The following is an 18,987-nucleotide window of genomic DNA, read 5'->3' on the forward strand; positions in this document are numbered from 1 at the left end:
TATCTATCTATCTATCTATCTATCTATCTATCTATCTATCTATCTATCTATCTATCTATCCTTTTCATTTTCTAATACAATAATTTGAACTAATTGTAAACCATTGACAACAGAAGTTATTTTATACTTACAGTATGTCAAGCTATGTGAAGTGAGTGGCACAATGGCACAGTGGCCACTGATCCAGCATCATGTTTTGTGTTAAGTTAGCATGTTCTGCCGATGTCTGCTTTAGCTATTCTCCAGTTACTTGGGGCTGCCTCTCACATGCCCAGCGATGTGTCTGTTAGTGTATCTGGAGACCCTAAACTGACACCATTGTGAGTGAGTATGGGTGTACTGCAATGAAATGGCACCCTGTTCACAGGTGTTTCCTCTTATAAAGTTGCTGCAAAAACTGAACAAAAAGGTGTGATAAGGGCTCGACATCTCACAGACCAGAGCTTCACAAAATATTCCTCAGAAATAGTCCTTACCTAGGCAGCCTGGTCACAAACTCAAAAGGCAGGCTTCCCAATCTGCACAGGCCAGGAATGGAGCTCAGGCTTTTAAAGTCTTAAAATGAGCAGTACTCAAAAATGCCATTCAAGGGAGATGAAAACTTCAAACCTCTGAGTTTAATACAACACAAAACCATGTTTCTTTATACTTCAAGTGTTTATTATAGAAAAATGCAATGATAACAAAAGCAACATGGAAAATGTAAGCAAAAATGGTTTATCTAAAAGACCACAAAAAAATTCAAAGGCCACATCCAAAAACAGAAGCAAAATAATAAATTAAAAACAATACTCACAATGACTGTACTCCACAAATGACAATCTTTCTCTGGTGGAACCACATCCTCAACTATAATATAAAGGCTGAGGGTGGTCTCACAATAGTGATGTCACAGTGGCCCCACCTCTCATGAGGTTTCCAACCCTAAAAGTTAAGGAATATAAATTAAATGCACCAAATACACATTAGAATTAAACACAGAATTAACATAAACCAGGGAACAACAGCTAGAAGTAGGCTCTGCCTCCATGGCCCTCAATAATGTTACGAAGGTTATAGAATAGTGATGGACATTTGATTAACTTAACTGATTCTATTTTTTCAAACTACCCAATTAAACTATTCGATTCCTTTATTTATTTTGATTTGTCAATGATAAAACAAAAATCTTTTGGGAGAGAGGCCCCTTGAATGAATTATTTTTTATTTAATTATAATGTATCATTTATATTTTTTTAATTATATATTAAACATGCTTATAATTCGTATTGTATAATATTAATATGAAGCATTAAAATATAGTGAAAATGCAAAATTAAAATAAGATACTAAGTTCAAGAATCATTAAATAAACAGGAAGCTTTCTCTAGTAATGGTTCAGTTTATAAATCAGATGAACAAGAATCGTGTGACTCATTGGAGAATCGAATGTACGAGAATTATGTGACTTGTTCTTGGGTAACAATTCATTTCCTGAATCAGTTGAACTGGAACCATGGAACCTGTTCACAACGTAATAATTCAGTTCAAATGTGAAAGAATTAGCGAATGATATATGCTCTGTGCATTTAATGAGTCATAAAAAACATGCTAAAGTAAAGCTGAAGGCAAAATAATGGTTAGAAATTTGAAATTAATATTATTATAAGGCTCAGTTTGTTTGATGTATTTGTTGAGTATTCAAAGGAACATAAATATATGTAATTTAACATTATGTTTACATATTCTGTTTAAAACTAATTCCAATAAATTATACAAAGTGAACAATTAAAACATTGTTATACTAATGAAGAATGAGAGTATGATCAGTAAGAGTTTTCATTCGCCAAAATTGTTCTAACTATAAAGAATAATAAATGAAATGAACAAGAATCATGCATCAGACAGGTTGTACTTGCACATGGGCTGCAGTGTGATATTTCACTTTTTTATTTATAATAAATTTCCAAAAATTTCTAAAATCCTGTTTTTGCATTGTCATTCTAAGGTATTGATTGTTGTTTAATGAGGGGAAAAACAAATTTAAATGATTTTAGAACAAGGTTGTCACATTGCAAAATGTCTTTAAAGTCCTGTGGTCTAAATGCCTTCTGAATCCACTGCAAATTACTTGTGAATTTCACATATTAGGATTATCTGACTTTTTATATTTATACATATTTGCTGGTAAATTTGTGTGAGCACATTTGTTTTTTTACTGCAGAATCTCATATTTAGCCAAGGTCTTATTAGCCCCTCTACACAAACCTTCCCCTGAAACAATTTCCCTCTTTTTCAGGTCCTAAGAGATAAATTTCGCGAGTTTGCACGTGACACTGGAACCATCGGGCAAGAGCGTGTGGACAATGTCAACTTGCTGATTGACGAATTGATCGACAAAGGGCACAGTGAAGCAGCAACCATTGCCGAGTGGAAGGATAATATCAATGAAAGCTGGGGCGACCTGCTTGAACTCATTGACACTCGCGCGCAGCTGCTCAACTCTTCCTACAACCTCCACAAATACTTTTATGATGCCCTTGAGCTCTTGGCCTTGATTGAAGAGAAGCACACACAGTTGCCTGTAGACCTTGGAGGAGATGTCAGCACTGCTGAATCCTTCCACAGAATGCATGCTGCTTTTGAAAGGGATATCCATGCTTTGGGGAAACAGGTATGTTGCTTATTATGATGATTAAAGTAACTATCATTAAAGGCTTATAGGACAGAATATGTTGTTGCATGTGAAGTTCTGGAACTTCTCTTAGGTTAGTGGCTGGCCAGAAAAGGTTGCCAAATTCATAAAAAATAAAGCGCAAAGCTATTAATAAAAGAACTAAGGCTTTGAGTAGGATTTGATTAAACTGTCTTGAGCAGCCCTCTCTATAAAAGCTCACATACACATGAAAAGGGGGTGTACTACATGATACTAATTTACATGTTATGCAAAAATAGATATTTTGTAATGAAAATAAGTTCTTGTTTGGAATTTAGCATGTAGTGCATAATAAAAATGGTTGCCTTGTGCACATAATTGGGGTTTGGGCTATTTTTTTTTTTTCTGTGACTTGGTTCATATTTGTGTACAGATTTTTTGTTCCAGAACTTTTTTAATGTGTAGATTTCAATATACTGATTAGTTTTAAGGAAGAACATTTTAAACATTAACATCTTTTTCTAGGCACCATTTTGTTTTTTATATGGGCACCACTATTTCGTCACTTTGTTGCTTGGCTGGTCAAGTGATGTCAAAGTGGAAAAGCTATAAATTCCAAGATCCTCCATTAATTTTTAATTTTTTGTTCTTACTCCTTGGCCGCTAAAAATATTGGAGACTTCGCTTTCAGAAGCCAAGAAATTGTCATATATACCTTTTAGTCAGACACATTTTTAACATTGTTGAAAATTAAATCCTGCTTCACTGTCTTGTCGTTATAAGCGCCGCTATTTTAAGCACCCAATGGTAGGTATGCATTCACACATTTTCACACAAACTCTTGCATTAGTTGCGCTAAGTGACAGTATGGGTGCAATGACTTATAAGCCAATAACACGAAGCATTCATCCACCATGTTTGTGGATACAACCTCATATCTAGAGTTATTGTTTGAACATATAAAAGTATCTCTGGTTTTGAACAATTTTCTGCCCCCCAACTAAGACTTGTGGCTAATGTTTTGGCTTTTTTTCTATTATTCTGGTTTCTGACATTCTTACTACGACTCTCCACTTACGTTACTTGTCTCACAACCTGAGTTGTGTTTGCTAAATCTTATCTTTCCGGTTCTGATTTTGGCTTTTAAACGTCTGTTGTGGTTCACTCACCCAAAATAGATAAAGGCCTGCATCCCTGGATATTTTTGTAAGGTCTTCAACAATATCCAGGGAAGCAGACCTGAATCCCATCAGCCTCTCCAAAGGAGGTGAATGAAAAGGTCAGCTAGTTTCTCCTTGAGTGGTTGGCTTGGTCCTACACCAGGCTAAAATATACTTAATTCTTAAACTTAAAACATATGACCTGAAAGGTCCCAAAATATATGCAAATTGCCTTACTAGCGAAGAAAGAACTGTCAACCTCTGGGTTGTATAGAGCAAGGCAACAAAAATCTTTATAAAAGAAAAGTTATTCACAAAAAAATAGCCAAAAAAGAGAAGCTCAAAAGAGCAAAAAGAGGCATACAAAGTTGCCTAAAAGGCAAACCTTAGTAAACAAAAAAGAGGACTCACCAACCACTAAGCGTATACAATGTACTGTGTGGAAATGCATTTCCCATGAGCCTCTATAGGGCTGGAAGCAGACCCTTAACAGAGATTGACAGGTGGTCCTGCCTCTTGGGAAACCATCCACAAAACACAAGGAACAAGACAAAGCATACTCTCATACTGCTTTGAATTTTGCACTTTGAGAATTTTCTCTCTGAAAATATTCTTAGACCAATATATTATGTGGGAATTTGGGCTGCTTTTTCTCTAGCACCTCCTGCATAGCTTCTTTGCAGTTACAGTATTTGATTCCTGAATATAATGATTAATTATTTTGTTTATCAATTGGGCACTGCCATGATGTTATTCCCATTACCTATACATGACTCCTAGTTGCCACTTACATTATGTATCACAACACTGCAACTTGCGTTATCAGCCTTTAAATCAGGTGCAAAGATTCATTAGGTATCCATGATTGGAGTAAAAACTCTTATCAAACAAAATGCATTTGTTTTTCTGTACTTTCTGTTTTCCGATTTAACTGTTTTTATACTATTGCACCTTTTGTTTCAGGCAGTTACCTGGGATTGTACTTCCCTATCCAAATTTCTTTCTCTCCTTCTCTTGTACTAGATGAATTCCAGAGAGTCAATAGTTTATATTCAACTCCTTAGCTATTAGGACATGACATATAAAGCAAAATCTACTTACTGCCCTTTTCTTGAGATCTCTGTTTCTAAAGAAGTTTACCTTATGACAGAGAAACATCTGGAAGCAGCAATTCTCTTCTGTTTATTTTTTACCACAGGTACAGCAGTTTCAGGAGAAAGCAGCACGTCTGCATGCCCAGTATGCAGGAGACAAAGCCACTGAGATTCAAACCAAAGAGCATGAGGTAGTTAATGCGTGGAAGGCTCTTCTTGATGCCTGCGATGGTCGGCGTGCCCAGCTGGTAGACACTGCTGACAAGTTCCGCTTCTTTTCCCTGGTGCGGGAGCTGCTGTCATGGATGGAAAATATTATCAGACAAATTGAAACACAGGAAAAGCCAAGGTGGGTAATATACAAAGTGGTCTTTACAAAAAACGAGACAGATGTCCAAGCCTGACTGCTCCATTCTGGAGTCCTCACACTACATACATATATAAAGTGAAAGGTGGTTAAAGATTATTTCCATGCTGAAAAGGAAAGAAGGTTAAAGACACAATCTTATGAAAGATTAGTATTGAAAAAATACTAATATTAGTATTATGAAAGATTAGTATTGAAAAATGCATGAATAGAACAAAAGAATTTTTGCAGCAGTTATTTACTTAATGTCCTGCCTCCCAATGTTGTGTATTTTCTTTCATCCTTTGTTGTTCTTCTTCTTCTCGCAGAGATGTATCTTCAGTGGAGCTACTCATGAAGTACCATCAAGGGATAAAAGCTGAAATAGATACCAGGAATAAGAAATATGTCACGTGTGTGGACTTGGGAAGGACTTTAGTAGCTCGCCAACACCAAGCCTCAGAGGAAGTGAGTGGCATAAAGAAACAGGCACAGTCAAAAAGGCAAAAGTGTGATAGCTTAACGTCATTGCTTTCCCTCACAGTTCAATGGAAGTAATTTAGAAGAAAGGTGTTTTGGGGTTACAAGGAGATAGTCAATTTTTTAAAGGCTACAATTATGTAGGTGATGTGGTGGTTAGGACTGCTGCCTCACGGATCCTGCATGCTGCATTTGAAGTCCAGACCCAGTCGCACTTCTCCAAAGGCATATTTGAGTGTTAGTGTGGGGGGGCAGTTTGAAGCAGCTCTGTAATGTTCTAGTGCCCTGAGCAGGGCTCATCCTGCCTTGCCCTCAGTTCTGCTTAAACAAGCCCCAAACTACCAAAATATTATCTTAGAGGAATACCTTATCCAAAGCATGTTTATTATAATGGTGGCCAAGGAAAAATTTTAATCCTATTTTTTTAATGGATAAGTACATAACAAAGTGTCTGATAGAACAAAACCCAATGGTGACCAGCACTGAACAACAGCAAACAATATCAAAAATGTCGTTGAAAAAAAATCTCACATTACTCATGTCACATAATCCACACGTCAAGTCAGCCAGTTGTATAACCACACATAAAGAAGAGGTGGGTCTTCAGTTCAAATTCCCATGTGAAATGCTTCCTGTTTGTGAACTACTTTAATTTTCCAAGAATGTTTATTCCAGAGAGACAGACACAAAGTAAGACTTATACTTAAAATGCTTGTATATTCAAAAAAATATCTACCATCAAAAATCAACACGAAACAGCAAGTCAAAATATTCAAAACTGTAATCAACAAAACATTAATGCACAGCAAAACACACCAATTAACTAGCATTCTGCCTGTAAACTTCAGTCCAGAAACTGCAGGTTTACATTTGGTGGTCTAGATTTATGGTGAGGTCTGGTGCTGTGGCTCTACAAATGGATGCATCTTGCATTTTCTCTCAAATCTCAAAAGCACGCATAAGCTTGATTAGTGTTTCTAAACTATCCCATGTGTTCCTTACTGTGCATGCATTGGCACCAATTCATCTTAAATATTGAGGGAGGACACAAAATTATAAGTTACAACATAAATAATCCAACAATAACAGCAACAGTAATAATATAATGATTCTAATAAATGGAATCATTCTGGGGAAGGGTCACCAACAGAACAAAGGCAGGAGTGGTGGCTCTATGGGGAAGGATCTGTGCTGGTATCTGGAAGGTGGCCATTTCAAATCTTATTATTTCCAGGAGGGATCCTACTCCATTGGGACTTTGAGTAAGGCCCTTAACCTGAAAATGGCTCGAGGGGCACTGTATAATGGCTGACCCTGTGTTCTCACCCCCAATCAAAATATCCATCCATCCATCCATCTTCCAACCCGCTGAATCCAAACACAGGGTCACGGGGGTCTGCTGGAGCCAATCCCAGCCAACACAGGGCACAAGGCAGGAAACAATCCTGGGCAGGGTGCCAATCCACCGCAGGACACACACAAACACACCCACACACCAAGCACACACTAGGGCCAATTTAGAATCGCCAATCCACCTAACCTGCATGTCTTTGGACTGTGGGAGGAAACCGACGCAGACAAGGGGAGAACATGCAAACTCCACACAGGGAGGACCCAGGAAGCGAACCCAGGTCCCCAGGTCTCCCAACTGCGAGGCAACAGCGCTACCCACTGCGCCACCGTGCCGCCCCAATCAAAGTATATACAGTAAAAATAAAATAAAGAATGAGCTGGCATTCCAGTAATCAAATGACCAGTGTCAGAACCAACTGTAGGAAAAAGGTAAGCCTGCCACAGTCGTGTATGAATTCTAACTATTGCGACAACCCTCCTAAGGACAATGAGTTACCTAAAAAAAGCTATTTAAAGATCAAGAATCCATTGGTTGCAACAATAATAATAGTAATTATATTAAGACATTTTCTTATTTCTATCATTGTAATCCTCAAGCTGGCATAACATATGTGTCACAAACAGGTGTAAAAAAGCCCTGCCAGTAAAGGACAGTTTATCTGTGTTTTTTAAAAGTATTTTTGTGCCTTGTGAAGAATGGCTCCTCTCTTATGTCCACAATTTTTACGTGCATATCCAACAGTTATCATTTCACTCAAAGCATCTTTGAGTACTTGCTATTTGGACCTGTCGAGTTTGCAGATGTCCTGCACAGTAAGTAATCAGTATGTCAGCAGTCAGCACAAAGCTGGTATTCTTGGATGTCTGTTAGGTCACACGAGCCTAATGAATTTATTTGTATTAATTTTGCAGACTCGGAATAGCTATTAGTACACAGTAATATCAGATTTGAACAGCTTACAGTCAAAAACAAATACTAAAAACAAATTGAGTCACATTTCTCTGCAGACTGGACGTAGCCTTATTTGCCTGCAGCAACATACAAACTCACACACAGCTGGTATTGACTGTTCAATTCAATTTTGTCATTGCAACTTTTCTCTAGCATTGCTCCGACTTTAGGATTACAGGTTCAGTTTCCAGTTTACCCCTCGTAGACAATGCCTATGTGTGCATGACTGTGTCCTGCAAAACACTGGTGTCCTGCCCAGAGTGGCTTTCTGTCTTGTGTCTGTGCTGATGAGATAGAGGGTCACAGTGGGCTGCAGCCTGACTGAATAAGCAGAATCAGAAAATGTATTGCATGTCCTAAAGTAATAAATTCCATTTTTCTTCCATGTTCTCATGTGTGTTTACAGATTAAAGAAAAACTAATCCTGCTGTCTGACAAGAAAAAGGAAATGAACGAGAAATGGGAGGAAAGGTGGCACTGGCTTCGCCTATGTGAGTACCACTTGTGTGTGAGTGAGACGTGTTTCATGGGGCTAGACGCTGACTCAGTTCCATTTATAGAGCATCTCTCTTTTTTTTCAAAAGCACTTTCACAGTTGAAATTAAAGCCTGCTTTATGGATATGTGAGTCATTATGATGCACTATACTCATGACTCACCAGTTGTATTTAGTTATTGAAACCAAGCAATATTAAACAGCAAAGCATAAGCAATCAGTTTTATGAACTCCCTCTCATCTCCGTCTATTTAATCAAGTCAAGTTTAATGTCATATGTACATACAGTAGTACAATAAAGTTCATACTAGCATCTCTCCATACTTGCATGTTGACAGAAATACAACGCACAAACAAAAATAGCATGCAACATATACTGTATACAATTATATACAGTATAGTAAGTATTATATATTAATCCACACTGTTTGTTATGGCACAACATTTAAATTATTACAGTTGACCTTTTCAACAAACGTACAACTTCTGTGTTCCTGAATCTACTGGTACGAGTGCCAATTGCCTTTTACTGTTTGCCAAAAGGGGGAAGTGGCAGAAACGGGTGTGTACGACGACTGAAGTCTTTAATTATGTAAACGTCATCCTTTGTGAACTGGTTGTGGTGATATGCAAACTGGAGGTGATCACAACAATCTGGAACATTCAGTTTAATATGTCCAAGCACTTCATCACTACTGGAGTGAGTGACACTGGTGTGTGGTCATTCAGACTTTATTTTTTGTTTTGATAAGTGTTGTCTTTTTGAAGGCAAAGACCACACATTCTCTCAGTGAAATATTAAAGATGTCTACTGAAGATGTCAGGTAATCAGTTGCTCTGGGTTTATAAAATATACCCTGAAATTCTGTTTAGACAAGATGCCTTGTGGAATTGAACTTGTTTAAAAGTCCTCTTGGCATCATGTGTAGAATCAGAGATGAAATAATCCTGTGATGCTGCAGGCAATCAGATGGTGGGCTGCTTATTGTCATGATCAAAGCACACACAGGGAGCACCTTCTACATACAGATATGGCAATAAATTCAGTTTAGCTTATTTTTATTTACTGTAGTTCCTAAGAAGTACGCTGAGAATTTCTGGTTCACCGACAAATGCGTGCTGACAAAATCGCGCCGACAAATGCGCGATAATTAGTAATAATAATAATAATAAATTTTATTTATATAGCGCCTTTCCCATGCTCAAGGCACTTACAGAATATAATAAAGAACGGCAGCGTATACAGTATATAGCATTGTACAAACCAGATAAATAAATAAAGAAGATTAAAGACAGTGAATTCTAAAAAAAAAAAAAAAAAGTAGTAGTATAAAAGCATAAAAAGTTCTACTTAAATATGGTTTGTAAAACTTAATTTAGATGTCAATATTATGAGATATGAGAAATAAAACATTTTGCTATATATTACATGATACCTGGCTACATATTAGTGGGTCAGCACAGTCAATAGGCTTTCCACAGCTTGTTGATACAGAGATTTTGATTTTCGCGATTTTGTCGGGGTGCATTTGTCGGGTCACAGAATTTCTGTCCACGTATGCAAATAAGTTATGGATAGATCAAAAGTACCAGCAAAAAAACATCTAGGAGATTTGTCACAGTAGTAGTAGAGGTGGTGGTGTCATGTGCACAAAGTACAGGGAAATTAGTATTTGTTTGTCCATTCACTCTCTGACACCATGATAAACTTATTTTTTTTAAATGAAAACACAAATCTGCTTAACTGATGTACTCCTTACTCATGCTTCCATACTGGTGGTTTGGTGTTACAATGGGATTGTGATGAATCTTACTCTCAAATTAACATTTTTTGGTGTTTAGATGTTTTTGAATCTTTTTTTATATTTAAATTTATTTTTTGTTTATTGTTTAATTATGACAATGACACCAACTCAGCAACATGCTGATCAGATTTTTGCCACATTTCTGTGGTAGCAGCCCTGATGGAGTCATTGATAGTCACTGGAGTGAATGTCCTCGCGATATGTCATTGCGTTACCTTATTTAAATTGGTGGTGCATAGTGTATGCTATCTGCGCTCTGGATAAGTTCTAAAAAAAAATGAAAACTTTCAACGATTATTAGTAGTAGTCAGAAGCAAAACATCTTAGTTTAAATACCCATTCCTTATTTTTGATTGACTTTAACTTTTGTTTTGTGTATTCACCGCTGATTCTTCGGCTTTGTTGTGCTTCTTACAGTTTCTTGACCGTGGCCTGATTCTCAGCTACATTACTGCTTTCTCTATGACCAGTCTAATTTGTGATTAATCAAATGATTAAACATCTGTTCTTGATCCTCATTTTCTTTGGTATTTGTAACAAGTATGAGGCTTCAAAGCTGCAGAATACCTTACCAACATTATTAGTATTACACATAAACATGAAAATGTCATGTCGGACCTCAAGAAGCCTTGACATGGTAATCATTTATAGCTTCAAAGTCAGTGTCTGGCATTTCAAGGGGTTTACATTGGACAGCAGGCTGTCAGATTCTTTCACATTTTAATTGTGATCCTGTATGTGGTTCTATTTTGCTTCCTTGTGAACAAATGCTGTGGAATCAAGGTAGGGCAGTACTGTTTGACATCATGAATACCCCTGAACAACTAATAATAATCAGCAATCATTTTGTCACTAGCGTCATTTGGGAGTGGTAACAAAATGTGTAGATTTTTTCAGTATTTTGATACAAAAGTCATTGTCCAATGTGCTTAATTTACACATATATGCTAAGTGAAGTCACTTAGTGACTTCCTTATCTTTTAGTCAAAAAAACTGCATCCAGAGCCAGTTTCACAGGAGCACTCACAATGGGATATTGCTCCACCAATCCCTCACATGGCAGATACAGCTTCACAATCTAATCATGCTGTTTAAGTGTCTTCTCTGCAGCACAAATACAGATCACAGGAGTAACAAAATGAAAGAAAGTAAGCACCAGGACGTTCTGCTATGTTAACCTACTTATCACTCATGGGTCTGCTTTTCCATAAACCACTGTGTATTACTAGGGAAAAGTAAAAAAATGAAATCACAGCTTATATGAAAAATAGTGTAGTAGAATCAGTTCAATATGTTTTTGTGTGGACAACCAACTCCTCAAAGAGTGGAGGGATCCTGCTATTAAAAGTGATAGTGATCATCATGGAACTTGTATTGGATGCTTGCTTTCACACATACTGTAGATAGATAGATAGATAGATAGATAGATAGATAGATAGATAGATAGATAGATAGATAGATAGATAGATACTTTATTAATCCCAATGGGAAATTCACATTCTTCAGCAGCAGCATACTGTTACAATAAATAATATTAAATTAAAGAATGATAATAATGCAGGTGAAAAACAGATGTAATGTAATGTACACATTAATGTTTTCTTTTCTTCATCTGCAGTATTATATGTCTTTAAGCTACTCTCAGGAGCCATTGTTGTTTTAATCTTTCTTAGTGCTGGAGGTGTGTCAATTTGCACGAGATGCTTCTGTGGCTGAAGCCTGGTTGATAGCGCAGGAACCCCATGTGGCCAGTCGAGATTTGGGACAGACAGTGCAGGAAGTGGAAAAGTTGCTGAAGAGACATGAAGCCTTTGAAAAGTCAACTGTGACCTGGGAAGAAAGGTTTTCTGCACTGGAAAGGCTGACAACGGTAAGTTCTATTGCCAGCAGGGCACTGTTATGTCTACTCGTCTTCTAGGCTTCCTTCAACACCATCATGATCACAATAATAAAGTCCACAGTCAGGACTTCACTAGTGACCTTGAGTTTGTGAAAGGCACTCAATAAATGTTATTATTATTATTATTACTACATTCTTTTTCCAAATTGTAAAATCTAACAGCATAAAGTGGGAAAAGAAATAGAGCTCCACCTGGGAGAACTCATTTAATTAGTTGTTTTGACGAAAGCAAGGAATTCATTTCAAGCATTGTGGTGCCCACCAGCGTCACACAGCAGAAAGCAGAGAGTACTTCCACATCTGGTTGTTAAATGATGACCTCTTGTATGTCATGTAAGCTTTTATCTTTCATTACCAGAAGGGGCAGGGCCACCTGTGGGCTGAAACTGAAGCTTCCATTGTCTGTGAGTTTCTCCATTTTGAAGTATGGAGTGAATAAACGTTCCACACCACTACTAGTGCTACAATTCACCTTTAATACAGTCCCCATAGGATACTTACCTACCTAATGTGTGCAACAATATTTTGTTGTCCAATTTTATATTGTACAAATAGCAAATTAGACATTGTGCCTGAAGAAGGGGCCTGAGTTGCCTCGAAAGCTTGCATATTGTAATCTTTTTAGTTAGCCAATAAAAGGTGTCATTTTGCTTGGCTTTTCTCTACATTCATAATGGCTAACATGGTACAACACCCTAGTACTACAGACATTGTGCCTGATATATGGTGCCTGGGTAAATGTTCATGCCGAGTTATCTCACATGTGAAACTTGCAAGGTATCTCTATGTCAGTTGCAGAATTTTATACTAGCAGTAGACCAAAACCAAACTATAGGACTAAGAGGAGATGATCATCAGGTCTAAGTGCTGTCTCCATGAACAGCAGAACAAGATCAGTGGCATATTTAACTAATGTGCAGTTAATCCTGTTGTGACTTCATCTTTCTTCCTGGTTTGCTCAGCTGGCCATCTGATTGCCAGTTAATGGCAGCACACTGGCATTTAATGTATTTCCCTCTCTCAATTAACAATGTACTGCTACACATGCCTCTCGTTTTAAAGGGACAGAGCACAGGGAAAAAGTTAATTCTCATGTAATACCATTAAAAAATAATTGCAATCATTAAGCTGCATTCAATCGACTGTCATTATTATAAACATTATTAATTCTGAGAGTATGAAAAGGCCCAGAAATCCCTATACGAAAAGTAATGACAATGAAAGATAGACATTAGTAGAATCATATATGATACATAATTGTCTCATCATGAGCGGATCTACCATAAGGATGACCTAGATGTGCGCCAAGGGCCCTTGGCATTTACAAGAAAAAAATAGTGGCAGCATTTTTCTGTTTCAGTGGTACCTCGCAGTCTTCCACGCAACACACATACAGTACATGGTTATTCATACATCATATTGACCCCTACTCGATGTGATGTACGAGTGACTGTTTGCTTTAAAACTCCAAGGGAAACTAACCCCTGCTTGTTTTATTTTTATACATGATGCTTATGGAGTATATGTGTGATACCCTGGGGCCTTAATCTGGTTTTTCTGTAACTCATTTCCAATTCTGTAGATAATACAGTAGAGCTGATACATTTCACTCATGATGCCCCCAGCTTTTCATAATAATAAAATTAATCCAACAGTCACCAAAACAGGGGGGGCAATATTCTTAAAGAATGTCCCATCGCAGTAGAGCAAAGGCGCTATATAATACACATTGTGGTAGATCTCATGTCAGGTCTGGAGGACACTCTGAAGGAATATAGCATGGAAGAATCTGGCATCATCTTTTAATGTGCTCTTTCCAAATCAGCAGAGAAGCAACAATATAGTTTATTCAGTATCACGCCATACTTCTGTCTAAACACAAATATAAAATATGGCTTCCAATTTTTTTTAATGGCATATTTGTGCTTTTTCATGTCTGTAACAGTCTGTCTGATGCCTGCAGAATTCATTTTGTAACATTACCCACCCAATAAGTCTGCTAAAAATGGTCACGAGGTGGTCTAACTTAGTAAACTGCATATCTTTCTTTTTCTCCTCCAAACTCAAGTATCACACTGTATCTGGACTCAGTCTTAGTATTTTGTGATTAAAGTGGAAATTTTGGCTTTCATCTTGAAATGTCCACTTTAACCTCGTAGTTTACTTTATCATTAAAGCATACCATTGTACCCGTCATCCCAGTTTTTAATCGCTACAAGCTTCTTGGACTTCCTCCTGACCTGACAGCATCGGCAAGCAGCAATAGATCACCACACAGAACACATTAAGTGTATGATATTCCAACTCTCTGCAAATTTAGAATCTTTAGATTTATACTTGATATCACTTTCATGATGAAATGCATTAAAGTATTTATGTTACATTTTACAGATACAGTAAATTGTTAATTTAGTTTAACTAATAATTACTGTTAATAATTACACACATGGGGGTGACATGGTGGCGGAGCGGTAGCACTGCTGTCTTGCAGGGAGTCATGTCGCTGGTATTCCCTGCTTGGATTCCACACTGTGCTCTGGTTTCCTTTCAACGATATGCAGATTTGGGGATCTGGTGCCGCTAAAATGACTCCAGTGTGTATGTGTGTGTTTGTATTCACCTTGCAATGAGCTGAGGCCCTGTCCAGGGATTGTTTCTGCCTTGTGCCCAATGCTTGCTGGAATGGACACATCGCTGGACTGACAGATTTAATCTTTAAACATCCTTTCCAGAGATATTGTGGTAAGGTGTCATCAGAATTTAATGGGTGTTCCAGGCAATTCACAACACAGTGAAGCCAAACCTGTTCTCACTATGATGATATCTCTTCTTCCAGATTTACATAAAGTATGCACGCAAGTATAAACAGTAAAATGCTTGCGTAGCTGGAGCGTCCGCTGCAGCATGCGTCATGTCGTGTCACCTAAGGGTCTGAAACCCTACCATGTGAATACTGGGTCCATAATAGCCATTAGGATGGCACAGGAGAGGCAAAGTGCTTGAAGAGAGTCAGAAATGGAAGTCCAGACTGTTCATTAGATCTCATCTTTACACACCAGTATGAGAAGGCACAGGCAACCATAGGCATAGCCTTACGGTCATACTGGATTTCATGGAAGAAAATTCTCAGAGGGTACCATTAGAAGCGAGAAGTCTGAGGGGAAATAAATCTCTAAGAGCGCAGCAACTTGAAAGCTGCCTTGTAGCTTTGAGTTGAGGACTAAAGTGTGTACTTCATCCATTAAAGGAGAGTGAGTTATGTGGTCTTAACATGAATGCAAATCAGCGCTGGGTTTAAAAGTAGCTCCTGGCTGGAAGTATGCTAATGCTGGAGTCAAGAGAGGAGTTGGGCAATAAGTTCACTGACAAGGAGAATGTGAGGCCAGAATAATGAAAGAGGAATGGTTATGTGGTTATTTCAACATAGTCAAAAGTGTGGAAACCACCTCACCTGGGAAAAATGCACAAAAACCTGCAAAGGCCTGCCCAGTGGTCTTTCCTTGTCTTCTGCTTGATACTTTATGTCTTGCCTCTGCTCATCTCTACCTAGTGCAATTTACTTTGAATAATACACTATTACAGTATTTTGAGGTCTGTGTTTCATCCAGGAGTGTCCTCAAATGGCACTGTCTTTGACACAAGATCAAACAGAAGACAGGGTGCTTTCTGTATGTAGTCCTTTGAAGAAGCAGGAGGTGGATCTGTTAGAAGTGGAGTATGTTCCTGCCATTTATCATCTCAGTATGTTTTCTCCTTCCTACAGTTGGAATTGTTAGAGATCCGAAAGCAGCAGGAAGCTGAACGTGAAAGGATGATCAAGCAAGCAGAGCAGCGTGAAGCAGAAGAACAGTACCTACAAGAAGTGAGGTAAGGTCTGCTTGGGCAACACAGCAAGCAGCCACTACTTTCATGGCTCACTGACCCTGTTAACTACATGTTATGGCATGATGCAGTTTGCCCAACAGATATTCTACAAATCTTTTTTTTTCATGCACCAACACGTCTGTCTGTCCACTCTCTCTGTGGTGTTTTAGCCTCTCACCATGTTTAAAAACTTGGACTGTCTTGATCAACGATGAAATATGCCAAACTCAGATCAGTTAATTTAGAATGTTAGGACAGTTGTGACAAGAATAATCTCTTCATCCCAACAAACTTGTCCATCCCATTCACCTAGATTATCTAAAATAACATCAAGTCAGGATGTGAAACTCCCTGAAACAAAAGATCCTTCAGGCCCAGGGCATTAAATAATGCTGCGTGAGACAAGGCATATTTCTGTCACCCATCACCACTCCCCAAATTGCCACCCCTATATATTCTACTAGAAATGAGACAATACATTTAATGCACATTCAATATGTATTGATATACAAACTTGCGATGCAGTGCATTCACTGAACATGGGATAAAAACTAAAATAATCCTACATTATTTTTATGAAAAAAATGTGAACTGATGAAAAAGATTAGTTTATAAACAATAAAATGCAAAATAGGCATTAAAAATACAAATGTATAATATGAAACTGAATGCAAAATGAAACTCAGCTGTATCACTTATCCTGCATGCTTCTCTGGCGGATACTCTTTTTAACTAAACATGTACAGTGGCAACTTAACAGACTTTTAGCAGACATTATTATTGACACCTTAAACAGATTTCAGAAATTAACAAAATTTTACACACATACAGTATGTAGGCAGTATATACTGTATACACTGCAATAAGCATGGGCACCAAATCGTCACAAACACAAAATAATAGGCTATGATATAATTAATAATCCAGCAACAACAACAACAATAATAATAATATACACAACTCATCAAACTGTCCTATGCCTTGGCCTAGGCCCAATATAGGCAGTAGCAACAGGATTATCCCAGAAAATATTTTGGAGAATAAAATAATAATAATCCTCAAACTGGTATAGCATAGGAGACACAGATTTGGCAAAGTAAAATGAAACAATCAACACCGCAACAGGACTGCAACTCTAGGCTATGAATGCATTGCTAAAGACTGATTTAATTAAATTACTACATTTCTCAAATGGGCTTACATTAAAAATAGAGTTCAAATTGTAACAGCCGACCCCTTACCCAGCCGGCAGCTACACTACCAAGTCCTGTGGCCTGGTTAAATTACTGAGGCTAACCTACATATACCAAGCCGTACCTCTAACAAATAATATTTTCCCCTCAATCGATGGTTTAAACACAAGCACACAAAAGCAGATATGTAAAAATAGGTGTATAAATATATTAAATGAAACACAGTAACAAAAAATGCAAATCTCACACGTAGAAAATATATAATAATAATAATAATAATAATAATAATAATATAAATATAGATATGTATATCCCTCCACCAAAGCAGCAACGTGTAAACACCATATATACAATAACAAACCCTCCCTTGCCCCTGTAACGTATAACACACACAACACAAATAACAACGATGGATGAATTCAGAAATGACAATGATCATGAACTTGAGTTTGGGTGTATTAATGTCCTGTATACGGATGACTGGTCAACAAAGAATGGATGTGTTTGAATCTCCCGGAAAAATTGAACAATCTCACCGTGTATCCTCGGCGTGTGGTGGATAATGAAGTCCAACCCCGGGGTCTCTGGCGATGATTGAACTGAAGTAAATCCAGTGGAATGAAAAACAAGCTGGATACAAAAGCGTGATGTGAAAAATAGCAGGTAATGGTGGTTCGTTGTTGTAAAATGAAATCTCCGTCTTTCTCCTTCCTCCTCCCTCTTTTCCCTCCTGATTGTTTAAATAGTAAAGAGCCGGATGTAATTGATTGTGAACAGGTGCTTTCCATCTTGGGGCTGCGGTTTCTCTCCCTCATCCGTCCCCTCTGTATTTACGGGGACAACATTCACTGACACACACATTATAAACAGCAAACAGGACGATGGAAACAAAACGCTCTTGGCACAAACATTGAAAACACTATTACTATGTAGCCCCACTACAAAATTTCTAAATATCGTCCTCTGTTGTTCACCATCATTTCTGACATTATGATTATATTCTTCACTGTAAATGTTTAGAGATAATTATTAAACATGGATTTCATTACATTTTGTGATTATATTAGGCTAGTCAGTTTAGTTCATGGACCTTAATATAATATATAACATTATAGTTTATGAGGCAACATAATAATTATGCTGTCACTATCATCCTAAGCTACCTGGTAAAAGTTGTTTTTTTAAGTTTTCATTCATGTTGCTTTTTGAAGGTAACATATTTTTTACCCATATGGCCTAAACTCAATCATTTTAGGAAAATGTGAAGAGCAAAAAAAAAGGCTGCCAAAACAGCCCAACTGCTATGTGATTTCTGCAATGTCACGCTTCAAATGTGTATTCTTCCAGATTCTGTGGTGATAATTTCACTCAAAGCATCTTTGAGCACTTGAAATTATGATCGGACCAATATGCAAACGTCCTACACTATAAACAATTTGAAGTCAGCAGGCAGCTGCTATTCATGGTTATCTTTTTGGTCACATCTGTCTGACAAATGAAATTTTACTAATTTGGCAGATTCAGGACAGATGTAGGTACACATTCATATTGTAAGTGAATCTCTTGCAAAACTGAATTGAGACACTTTTAACTGCGGCCTGAATGTAGGCTCAGTAGGCTGTGGAGTTGAGAGTAGCCTATGTGTTTTTTTCACTCATTTTTACCATCGCCCTTTTTCTCTTGGACAGAATGTCTCCAAGACTGTAAATA

The 18,987-nt window shown here is 37.6% G+C and overlaps 1 protein-coding gene across 1 annotated transcript in view; it reads left to right on the forward strand.

Annotated features, from left to right (window-relative positions):
- Positions 1-18,987, forward strand: part of sptb (spectrin, beta, erythrocytic) — a 178,136-nt gene that overhangs the window by 133,697 nt on the left and 25,452 nt on the right. Inside the window, exons 26-31 of the mRNA XM_028822033.2 lie at positions 2,279-2,653; positions 4,994-5,238; positions 5,565-5,703; positions 8,427-8,511; positions 11,994-12,190; positions 15,984-16,087. Coding sequence (XP_028677866.2) covers positions 2,279-2,653; positions 4,994-5,238; positions 5,565-5,703; positions 8,427-8,511; positions 11,994-12,190; positions 15,984-16,087 — 1,145 coding nt within the window. The remainder of the gene's footprint in view (positions 1-2,278; positions 2,654-4,993; positions 5,239-5,564; positions 5,704-8,426; positions 8,512-11,993; positions 12,191-15,983; positions 16,088-18,987) is intronic.

The sequence above is a fragment of the Erpetoichthys calabaricus genome, chromosome 16 (assembly GCF_900747795.2).
Source record: "Erpetoichthys calabaricus chromosome 16, fErpCal1.3, whole genome shotgun sequence".
Taxonomy (NCBI): Eukaryota; Metazoa; Chordata; class Cladistia; order Polypteriformes; family Polypteridae; genus Erpetoichthys; species Erpetoichthys calabaricus.